Raw genomic sequence first — 11140 nt, forward strand, 5'->3', positions numbered from 1 at the left:
TGTTGTAGACTCGATCTCGTAGCTCATCAAGGTAGATAGCAGGCTCTCCCTCAATTACTGATCGCACGAAGTTCATATCCTGCATGTCCAGAGTGCGCGGCCGGCCTCGAGGTCTAGCATTCGGGTTGATGACTGTGCCGTATTCCGTGTACTAGTAGAGTCGGAGAACTTCGAAGACTGTGCTTATGCTGCATCCCGCAAGCTCAGAAATCACTCAGAGTGTCTTGTTTTGCTCATGGCGCCAGACAATGATACGTTCACGTAGTTGTCGAGTGAGGTGAACCATGGTACCAGCCAGTCGATACTTCAAGTTCGAGACGTCGATGAATGCTATCTGACAGTCACGCAGTCACAAGAAGCCATCTCGCATTACTGCATATGGGTATATTTGGCTCGAACAAACAATGCTCACGGAAACCCGATTTTCGGTTTCATATGCAAACGACTGTAGGAATCCCATTATCCCAATGCCATATTTGGTAACGCCATAGCCGCGGACCTAACGAAGCGCTCCGAACACAGTGGCCTCTCGTTCTTCACAGCTCCATCCCTGGAGGCGACGACCTCAGGAATTTATTCACTTCAGCTGTCCTCTGGGTGCATTAATCGAGGCTTCACTTGGGTCGACCTGGCTGCATGATGGTAGGCTATACGGATGCAAGTTGATACTTCCTGGAATGCATTACAGTGTATGCAGTTGGCCTCCTATGTCGTCATCCAGTCACAAACTCGGAGCCGACTCCGCGGTCAAGATCTACCACTGTACCAGGCTTTTAATTGTCATCGCAGCTGTTTGCAAAACGATAGAGCCAGTTGAGTATTTTTGTGCGTGGGGCGCCGCCCCAAGTCTAACCAAAGCCGGTAAACGGTGCACTACTACATACCAACAGGCAGGGTGCTAAGGGTCTCGAAAGGGCAGTTGACTGCCTTCCGACTGCTCTCTCAGCCTCTCTGTACCGTTTCCGGTGATTTTGCGGTTGTTTGTCCTTGGAGTGGCCTGTATGAGTGAAAATCCAGACTGGCTCTATCGTTTTGCAAACAGCTGTGACAGCCCATTTGGTCTGTATGTTATGACGGTTCCGCATTTGGTTAGCACCCCTTCAAATATGAACTTTCTGCTAGGGACTACAAAGTCCGGACTAGTGCTTATGTCGCACCTACTATATATCGTCTACGTCGTGACAACTCAATCCACACCGGCAGGCATGCGCGCGGAATATCCAAGACAGGCGCGATGACCACCATATCTGACAGCCAAATCGTCACCACATCGAATATCAACCAACGAGATCTAGTAAGGGCAAGCACATTCTCTATATACTTTTTGACCGTTCTGATTTTATGCGTTGTGGATGACCCATGGATAACTACACCCTTGCTGTTGTGCTTCCCCGAGGGAAGCAAGAACTTCGGCTGAGAAGAGTACCAGCACCACAAGATCCAAGATAGATCCAGATGAGTGCTCTGGGTTCGAGGCGATGACGTACGACTCTTTTCCAGCACGAATATAGTATGACGGTGATGTGCATCAAGGGCAGAATATCTGCTTTAAGCCAGATCTGGTGCCTAGAGAAATGCTTTTTGGACTTCGTCCGCCTGTAAGCTTGTGCCATAGGGTTCTACTAGCCATTAAAAGTACACAAGATGCAGGATACGGCTCTTTTGCTGAAGTAACCGGGGAGGAAAACGAAGGGTACGTTCTCTCATCTGGTCATTTCGTAAAGGATTCCACTTCTACAGATATCACTGGAACACTACATTCGTGCTTTGTCATCCCCCAATCCTGCACGTCCAATTTTGCCCGACGGGCGGAATGGACAGCAGATACATGACGCTGACCTGTCTTGGCGGCCTCTGCGCCTGTCTAACTATCATCCAAGGTTTATCGACAGGAATATTCTATTGCATTTTGATAATCAAGAGGTGTCATAGTTCCCACAAGAATCAACTTAGCAGAGGGTACACTCAGATATCCGCTTCAAGCATCGCTGCAACCATCCAGCGTATAGGCGCGCAGAGTCTGAGATCTACAAGGCCGAATACAATGAACGATGCGGCATTAGGCGGAACATGCCGATATCCTCAGGCACGTGCATCTGGCATGTCGAATGAATGTCTACCAAGGCGGGAGTTCGACACTCCATCAAGGCAACGTCCATTCGAGCGTCAAGCTTATGTCCCAGGTTCATATAAGGCTTGGTGTGAAGTCAGCGATGCAGGGTGTTATTGCCCCTCCCAGTCACCAACGCTATCCCGGCGTTCACTACCATGTCGAACCCAAAGACTGCGACGTACTTGAAGAACGAGGGTAATGCATTATATGTACGGGGAGATTATGAAAGAGCGTACCGTAAGTATACGGAAGCCATAGCTTTGGACGGTAAGGTCGCCGTCTTCTATTCAAACCGGGCGGCCTGTTGCTTGAACATGAAGAGGTGAGTCTTGGAATCTCGTATTCAGTTCCGCTGTAACTAATTTAGAGTGTTCATTTTACAGATATATTGACGCTGCGAATGACGCAAAGAAAGTGGGTCGTATTCCTCCGCGTACAATGAAAGCGCTGAACTGGATCGGTTAGGCAACTGAAGTTGACCCATCGTTTGCTGATGGTTGGACGCGTCTCGCAGCTGCAATGATAGTACGTTCGGTGGCAATAATCGAAGTCCATACTCTCTGATTCCGTGCCTGCAGGTCCTGGCAAAATTCCCATGCAGTACCAGTTCTTGGAAAAGGGCGGTTGCCACTCTGAACAAGGATAATCTGACCTTGCGACAACGGGAGGATTACGAGTCGTGGCTTAGCAGTACGAGATCAGAGTGGGACAAAATCATCGCGAAGAAGAAGATCGTTCTCTCCAGTCTCAGCGTATCCAAAGGAGGTTTCCCTTGGGACAGAGCTTTGGCGCTGCAGCCAGATCTTGCTAGACTGGGATCTGAGAAGCATGCAAGCAGTGTACGTGAACACCAACTTCAGTAGAATTAAATGAAACCGACTCTCATGTTAGGCATGGGTTATCAGCGGCGCGAGTCATGTAGGTTCTCCTGACACACGGGGAACTTTTGCTTACCTATGCTTGGCTAGGAATTTCGCGAAGGTGTAAGAATTATGCGATTATTGCCCAAAGTCGCTGCTGAAGGACCCGCGGAGTATATGGCCATGCCAAATGTGTGACATCTTCTTTACTCCTGCTTCAACCTGATAGCATCTCGCGCTTTCTCTAGGCCTTGGACTGTCTTGTTAGCGGTATCTTACGCGACGATCGTGTCTTCTACATAGACGACTCGAGCTGGCTGGCCGAGTTCAATCAGTTAGGTGAGAGACTTACGCTGGCTTACATGGGTCACTTTCAATGACAGTTTGTCAGTCACCTTCGAGACGGAGATGTACCAAGCTCGGTCATCTGAACTCTCGGCAGTGGTAATGGAGGAAGCTTACAAGCGCTGGCGGAAATCGGGTTGGGATGCTGTTCGTCCATCACTAGCCAAGACTGTTCGGTAAGCTGACGCTCGACTCTAAAGAGTGCCAAAATAACAGAGTTACTAGGCTCTGGATAATTCGAGGCTTCGTAGAGGGTATGATGCACCAAGATCACAGCCTCGCCACGGAGTTCATTGGTCGAGCCCTGGACACGCTAGACTGGGGTCGTCGGACATGGCCTGATGTATCCGAAGCTGACAAAGGGGTGGTGTTTTCCCATACGTTCACTCGAGGCGTGCGATCGTTATACCTAGAGAGTCTCATGAAGGTTGGTGGGATCATACCTACCCTGATGCGAGCGCTGAACAGGAGTGAAGGCATTCGTGGATCATTATGGAGAGTACTCAGCAGAGTCCCTGACCGTCCTCTACGAAACGGCCGAGGAGATCCTTCGCGACTTGGAGATACATCCTTTGGTTCGGGATAACATCAAAGACTACGATCGAGGATTCGAGTCATCTTTCACCGTGTACCCTCGCGGCCGTGCCCTTCAGTGCGTCTCACTCCTTATCATCCCTGTATCGATTAGTAACTAAGTGGATCTGAAAAGTGCTAAAGCCTTCTATTACCGGCAATTGGCTTCGGTCTTAGAAAACGCGACAATGCAACAGCGGGAAGGTCATCGTCTACAGGCAGCTAAGATATACCTCGAAGCTGCCGACTGTTACCCTGTCGATGATGAGAACCATGTCTGTGAGTGAACTCTTGCTTATTAGGGGCGTGATGTTGAGTCTCACCGTTGTTTTTCAATAGGGATGCTAAAGTGCGCTGTCGAAGACCTCCGTCTCTGCGGCTTACAGCACGGCCAGATCGCGGGAATTCTGAAACGCATTAAGTCTGCAATACCCAAGATGAAACGTATCTGGGAGTACTCTACATTGGCACTGAATGGCAGGAATAGCGCGATAGGTCAAGTCCTGGACATGGAACGAAGTGCCTAAGACTTGCTACCTTTGTCCGGACACCTTGTGCCACCTTTTAATATCTTCTATCCTTTAATCGGATCGCCCTGGGCCCTGGGCTCGTCCAGGGAACCAGTGGTACTATTCTGTAGTCAGCAATCTTGTAGCATATGTAGCTGGATTCCGTGCTCTGAGCTGATTATTCGTACACTAGTGAACGTCCACGTACAGATAGACAGTAATAATTGGTCCCTTGTTGGACGTTTTCCGAACGCTAAACTGTGGCGCGGCGGGACCTGTATTCCGAGGTTCCCACAGTCTACAGAGTTCAACAGGTTCGTAAATCGTTCATGATCAGCAATATCCTCTGGAAATCTGGTGTACAAGGGCCAGGGTCATTGGAATATCGTCTCGCAGACTGCTGTAACCTGTAACCTGTGCACTTGTATTGGCATGACCTGAGTCGATGTATGGCGGAGACACTACTGGCGTTATTGCTTGTCACCTCCTCCGCGAAGGGCTCAAATCTGGTCTACCATTGGCCTGAAGCTCCCAGATCGCTTCCAAGACTTGCAAGGCCCAGACCGTCAGTAGGAGCAACATTGTTGTCGCAGCTGGACAATCCTTGCAGGGCAATCGAACTCGGTGCTCCCGAACGCAGAAGCCGCTTCTCAACCGCCAGGCCCTCTTCAACTGAGGACAACGATTATGAATGGAAACGGCCCCGTTCCTCCCGCAAGCGATCGACGTCCTTCTCCCGGACAGGCTCTGTCCCTGCTTCCGGCAGAAACTCGCCAGTGAAAGAGGGCGGCTACGATCCAGAAACTCAGGCAAGCCTTGCTCTCGCAGAAGATTATGATGACCTCTTCGGGTATTCGGCCGAGTTCCTCGCAGGGATACTCTGTCCACAACGCTCTTTATGCCACCAGAAGTTCGAGCTTGTGGTCGACGATCTGGCCTTTATAGGGCATCCCGTCTGCACTGAAGATGATGGAGTCTGGCGCTTCAAGGCTGAACAGCGTACCAAGCTGAGCTCCAGAGGAAGGGATCCTAAAATTAAAGAGACATCACCGGTGGTTGATTCGCCGACAAACTCACCCAGAGTACGGCCGAAGCAGGAGGTCGAGACATCTGGGGAGAATTCATGGCTCCGAACATTCCACTTCGTCATCGTCCTTGACCTTCCGGACCCATCATCTTCAGCGTCGGGAAATGTTCTAAAGTATTTTGACATCATTTACGAGCAGATCGCTTTCGCAGTTACCGCGGTGTTGTTCCAGCAACAAGTGACGGTAAACTTCGTAGAACGGGAGTGCGATGTGCTTGGTTCCTTGAAAGAAGAGTACATCCGCAAAGGTGAAGCCGTTTAATATAACCATCTCCCGTCCAATTACCCATGATAATCAGGTGAACCGTACATGAAGTACATGAGGGCAGCGCTCGATGTGTCATCTATCGCTCCTGCCATGAAAACGATATACGAAGCAGTTAAGGGTTCTTCTATCGCGCAAATCTCTATCGACAACCTGTCGTTGGAGCTGCAGCTACCGCCCTATCTGGATAAGCTCCTCCATAGTCAGGAAGAAGCTGACCTCGATTACATTGATCGTGACGAGGAGGAGGGCGAGGGTGCCTGGGGGAAGGACATGTCGTTCGCCTGGAGACTGCCAACTTTGTCCCCCTGGAAAGCCCTCCTTTTACTTGGGGAAGATGACTCGGGGATGGATCTGTATGGGAACCTGCGAGGTCCCCATCAAAGTTCCGAAGAAAGAAGACTAGCGCAGAGTCTCATGAGATTCCTCGAACTCGCTTCTGTTCGGCTTCAGTGAGTGCCTTCTAACAATTGCTGGTCCGGTGCTTTGACAGGTCGCAGACTAGCAGACATGGCAATCGAACTGGACTGGGACCTCGAGACGCAGGTGTACCCGGTCGTCCGGTGGCTGGTCTACCACAGACGCGCGAAGGTTGTCGATGTAGTCCACGAAGGGCTCAAGACAGTCTTCACTATTTCTCCGAGCTTCAAGTCGCCGTAAGCTATTACTTCTTTTCCGCAAGGCGTATCTCACCACCCCCATATAGCCTGACAACCCTAACTCAAGAGTTCGCGCAGCAGTTCCCGCCGAGTATACCCTCCCTGCCCGTGATCCTCTCGCTCATCTCCGGATCCACGTACCAGCAGACCGACAACACCTTCTTCGCCGCCGTCGTGCGCGACAAGGAGCTCGTCCCGGCGTATCACGCCGTTGTCGAGTGGATGCTCAAGAAGGAACTGCTGGTCACCATGCACCTGCGCATCCGCGTCGTCGCCACGCCCGCGCTGAAGAAGCAGGTGCGCGAACTGTGGTTGAGCCGCCGCAAGAACGCGGGGCAGATAATCCCAGGGACAGGGCGCCGGTCGATGGGCGGCTCGGGCCCCGTGCACGTCGAGCTGGACGCGCTGGCGCATGCGTCCCCGCCGGCGGCGTTCTTGTCGATGTCGCCGCGGAGCGTCCGGCGGCGGGTGCTGAACTCGGCTGACTTGACTGGATCGGCGCTGGACAGCGAGGACGAGGGGAGGGAAGAGGACGATGGGGCTTGCGGCGAGGATATGGAGTTCCCGGAGGATTATGCTGATTTTAACGATGAGGAGCCTTCGCTTATAGATGATCCCGGGACTGCCAGGCCGATAGAACGGTGTTGGCTGGCGGCTATGGGGGAAGGGAAGGATTATACGGTGCGAAGACGGTTTGAGCAGTGAGTATCTGCCTGTCGTGAAGCTGTTCCCGGCGGTGACGGCGAAATACTAGGATAAACCAGTATTTCGACGGGAAGAAGACGGATGACGAGATATTATTCCGAGCGGATATTTCGAGAAAGCAGCTCAGAGAAGTGCTGCATCATTACGATGAATACGTACGTATCTTGCCGTCATTGATCGGGAGACTTCTTGATATAGTGTTCTCAGTTACAAACGTTCCTGCATCCGTCTTGACCTCAGCACACATACCATATCATGTAAAGGTGTCTACTCAGGTGCATGTCTCCAATCAAGTAACCTGCCGGCCTTGCTACAGTCGAAGAACCCCATACTGCCCTTCAGACTCCACCCTTCCCTAACAGGCACATCAGGCCAATACCTGTCCTTGAACTCCTGCGACTCTGCCTGCTCGCGCGTGCCCCGTCTTTGCGACGCTGCTATAAGGAATACCTCGTGCCCGGACCATTTGCCGTCGTTCTCGGGCGATATCGCAAGCATGAACGCTCGGGCGCCCTCGTCTTCTTGGACGTAGCCCCAGAGGTCCTTCGCGGACCGCTCGGGGTTGCCGGTGAATTCGACTCGGTCGGGGTAGGCGCGGGAGGGGATGGACCAGTGCAGGCGGAGGGAGGCGATGCGGGTTTCTGGGTATCGGCGGAGGATGGTATCTGCCTGCATCTCGCATATGCTGGAGATTGCGTTTTTACAGTTGGCATAGGTAAACTCGATTCTTGCGGGATGCCGCACTCACAGCTTTGACAAGCCGTACTGCTCGTCGGGTTCGCACGGGTGGGACTCGTCTATGGGAAATTGACGGAAACGGCTCGTCGCGTTGTAGATCATTCCAATGGCATTGACGGAAGACGCTTGCGCGATCCGTCTGATGCCGAGTTGGGCCGCTGCTTGCAGTACGTTCCACGTTATAACGACGTTCCTGTGAGATCAGGTGTTGGTACATATCGCTCATCGAAATGGGCGTGAGTAGCTGGTGAGCCTACGTATTGTGCGTGATCGCAGGATCATCTTCCTTGGGATTTGGTTGCCCCGCGAGCTGGATGACGGCGTCGCATCCCCGCAGGGCCTCCACTACTTGGTCGTACTCACGAACATCGATCTGGTGGTACGTGAAGGCGACGTGCGCAGTGAAGTTGAGCTCTGGTTCGGTGGGCGGGGCGGGCGGGGGTGGGTGGGCGTCGATGCCCACGACGGCGTGCCCTTGCTTGAGGGCGAGGAGGACGACGCGCCGGCCGACGCCACCACTGCTGCCTGTGACGGCTATCTTCATGGGTGGTGAAGCTCAAGCTCGAGGCGTGAAGGACTGATAACGAGATAGCCAGCTAGAACGACGTCACTCATTCGAGCGCGATGGGAGGTCCGATGACCCGACTCGGTGTCCGAGTATAAGCCGTAGATAGCAGTACATTCGGCGTCATAATTTACCAGATACTGGACCTCTGAAGGATACGAGGTACATACCTGAGTCGCAGTAGACTGCCCACTCCAAAGTTCAGATGGACTGTCTGTTGGGGTAAGAGCACATAGTACCATTCAATTGTGCGTCCACAGCCACCGCGTCGACATTGGGATCGGGATTGACTATCAATGCTCAATACATGTTAACTTGCAACCAATGCCATCTCACACGACTCTCGATACTGGGATGCGAATTCCGAGTATTGCTCCACGCGGCGGTCAGCTGGGAACCTGTACTGGCATCGACCAGTTTCGAAACGACAAGATTGCAGGTGTGGTAATCCAACTTGCGCTTCTGTGGCAGCTCGGATATCTATTGTCCGAATACGTTGATGTTGAACATCCACCGGAACGTCGTCAGCGGGAATACGGTAGCGGGCGTCAACATTTATCGCACCCATCCAAACCTCCCTTTCAAAGATGACGCTGTTGGTTAACAGCTTCGAGACTACTGGCCTTGACGATGGCTTCTGCTATCTGCAATCCTTGGGGGTTCTGCTCTTTGAGTAGTCTTCATTCGAGGAGACCGGGACAAATACGTACCCGAAAAGGTGACGACGTACGTATTTGTCCCAGTGCTCTCTTGGGGATGGCATATCTAAGTTGAACAGCCGCAGTGACATGCTCTTCGTGGCTTACGGCTGCTCTCTTCACAGTCGTCGCTCGTTTGGGATACAAAGCCGGGCTTTTGGTTCCAAGTCGATCTGTATGACCGTTTTCCATCGCTTGGCTTAGGTCGAACACTCGGGAGATCGACTAACCTTTGGTCCACGAGAGGGGATTAAAAGGCACGAAAGGCTCATCAGTATGGCGAGTTCGTTCGTGCCCGCAACTTGGAGCCGCCGCGAGTGTCTATCTCACCAACACCATTGGGACTAAGGGAAACTTGAAAGTGGCATCCAAAAACAGTACCAGAGGTATACGGGCCCAGGACCTCGCCCTCGCACCTGACGAGGCAAAGCGCTACAAGCCCACAGGCGCCTAGACTCGGACGGGGCATTCGCGGAAAAGGCAGGCATCCTGTCGCCTGCGGCACTCGGTCCTGCCTATCTTCTGCGAGCCCCAGCACGAGCCCCGGATCATTGAGCAATGGCCCGGAGCTCGTCAGGCTGCTCTCCCCCGCGAGGGCGCGATCGACCTGAATCCATCTCCTCGGGCTTCGAATATCATGGGCGATCTGACGTTCGGGAAGGCCTTCGGCGTCTTGAATGATCTTGAGCTGGAGAACCCTGTATTCCAGCAGCGCCAGCAATACAACAGTTCGTCGGGGTCGTTGTGGGCATCCCGTGGGTATACATACTCTTCGGAAAGCAGGCCTGTCGTCCGCGCGGGCGAGGCGCAAGGAGAGACGCATTACACCCCACCACTGTGCTCACCGCTCCAACAGTCAATGAGGAAACGCGCACAGAAGGAGGAAAGCCTGCCCGACATCCAAGGCGCCGGGGCATCGGGATTGGTTTACGACGGATGCGGCGCCGTTGAGGGCGGTACTTGGTAAGAGGGCAGGGTATGAGCGTTGCGGGCGTATCAGGTATGTGACGGAGGTCCTTCGTATCTATACTGCGAGCATAGTACGAGTGCCAAACCATGGAGCGGATGACATAACGTTCTGGCAGCGGTCTGAACGTCTTTGGCCTCCTGAGTAGGATCCGAGGAAGGGCAGACAAGCTCTGCTCGGTTGACATGGTTATCTTGGGATTCCTCGGTGCATGACAACTAACCTTCGCTCTTGGGAAAGCAGAGTCGGTATAGCACACTCGCAGAAGCAAGCACCACATTTTGGGCAGATGGCATAGGGACGGCCTCATGTGCTCGGCCTCCGTTCCTCGCCTCCGGGACGCGTTGCAGGGGCGACAGACTTTGCAATACCCTGGCCCGGAGTTGGTGCGGGAAGTACGGTATCGAGTCGCGACACGCATATATAGACTTCCGGTAGCTCGAGCTGGATAAGAACTCTCTACTTGAGCTGCAGAAGACAAGGGGGACGATCCGCTCATCCCAAGGACGTTGGCCACGGCTACAGTCGCCTCTCGTGCACTTAATACATTCACGAAAGTGACTCGCGCAATTGCAAATGCTGGCAGCGAATCATCCTGCCGTGACAAAAGCTCCCGATACAGTCGTTTGCATATGAAACCGAAAATCGGGTTTCCGTGAGCATTGTTTGTTCGAGCCAAATATACCCATATGCAGTAATGCGAGATGGCTTCTTGTGACTGCGTGACTGTCAGATAGCATTCATCGACGTCTCGAACTTGAAGTATCGACTGGCTGGTACCATGGTTCACCTCACTCGACAACTACGTGAACGTATCATTGTCTGGCGCCATGAGCAAAACAAGACACTCTGAGTGATTTCTGAGCTTGCGGGATGCAGCATAAGCACAGTCTTCGAAGTTCTCCGACTCTACTAGTACACGGAATACGGCACAGTCATCAACCCGAATGCTAGACCTCGAGGCCGGCCGCGCACTCTGGACATGCAGGATATGAACTTCGTGCGATCAGTAATTGAGGGAGAGCCTGCTATCTACCTTGATGAGCTACGAGATCG

General features: G+C 52.8%; 4 protein-coding genes across 4 annotated transcripts; 3 read left to right on the plus strand and 1 right to left on the minus strand.

Moving 5' to 3' along the window:
* Positions 1–2268: 2268 nt before the first annotated feature.
* Positions 2269–4418, plus strand: GLOTRDRAFT_131993 (uncharacterized protein; the record flags this gene model as incomplete). Its single annotated transcript, XM_007870826.1, has 11 exons — positions 2269–2350; positions 2628–2638; positions 2692–2952; positions 3005–3031; positions 3082–3165; positions 3222–3312; positions 3365–3494; positions 3544–3745; positions 3795–3970; positions 4028–4170; positions 4231–4418. The coding sequence occupies 11 exons, from the start codon at positions 2269–2271 to the stop codon at positions 4416–4418; spliced, it is 1395 nt and encodes a 464-aa protein (XP_007869017.1).
* Positions 4419–4710: 292 nt separating this feature from the next.
* Positions 4711–7576, plus strand: GLOTRDRAFT_79921 (uncharacterized protein). Its single transcript, XM_007870827.1, has 6 exons — positions 4711–5735; positions 5787–6204; positions 6253–6408; positions 6459–7112; positions 7166–7271; positions 7324–7576. The coding sequence occupies exons 1-6, from the start codon at positions 4850–4852 to the stop codon at positions 7348–7350; spliced, it is 2247 nt and encodes a 748-aa protein (XP_007869018.1). The 5' UTR covers positions 4711–4849; the 3' UTR covers positions 7351–7576.
* Positions 7384–8398, minus strand: GLOTRDRAFT_140390 (NAD P-binding protein; the record flags this gene model as incomplete). The annotated part of the gene is made up of 3 exons (XM_007870828.1): positions 7384–7801; positions 7865–8047; positions 8112–8398. 3 exons carry the CDS (start codon positions 8396–8398, stop codon positions 7384–7386), a joined length of 888 nt encoding a protein of 295 aa, XP_007869019.1.
* Positions 8399–9754: 1356 nt separating this feature from the next.
* GLOTRDRAFT_131996 (uncharacterized protein) lies at positions 9755–10084 on the plus strand (the record flags this gene model as incomplete). Its single annotated transcript, XM_007870829.1, has 1 exon — positions 9755–10084. The coding sequence occupies one exon, from the start codon at positions 9755–9757 to the stop codon at positions 10082–10084; it is 330 nt and encodes a 109-aa protein (XP_007869020.1).
* Positions 10085–11140: the final 1056 nt, after the last annotated feature.

Source organism: Gloeophyllum trabeum, assembly GCF_000344685.1.
Source record: "Gloeophyllum trabeum ATCC 11539 unplaced genomic scaffold GLOTRscaffold_00012, whole genome shotgun sequence".
NCBI classification, from domain to species: domain Eukaryota; kingdom Fungi; phylum Basidiomycota; class Agaricomycetes; order Gloeophyllales; family Gloeophyllaceae; genus Gloeophyllum; species Gloeophyllum trabeum.

Coding starts and splice junctions, on each gene's coding strand:
- GLOTRDRAFT_79921 (XM_007870827.1), top strand. CDS start 4,850: ATGGCGGAGACACTACTGGCGTTATTGCTTGTCACCTCCTCCGCGAAG. Junction 5,736..5,786: donor AGAAGAGTACATCCGCAAAG/GTGAAGCCGTTT, acceptor CATGATAATCAG/GTGAACCGTACATGAAGTAC. Junction 7,113..7,165: donor GTGCGAAGACGGTTTGAGCA/GTGAGTATCTGC, acceptor GCGAAATACTAG/GATAAACCAGTATTTCGACG.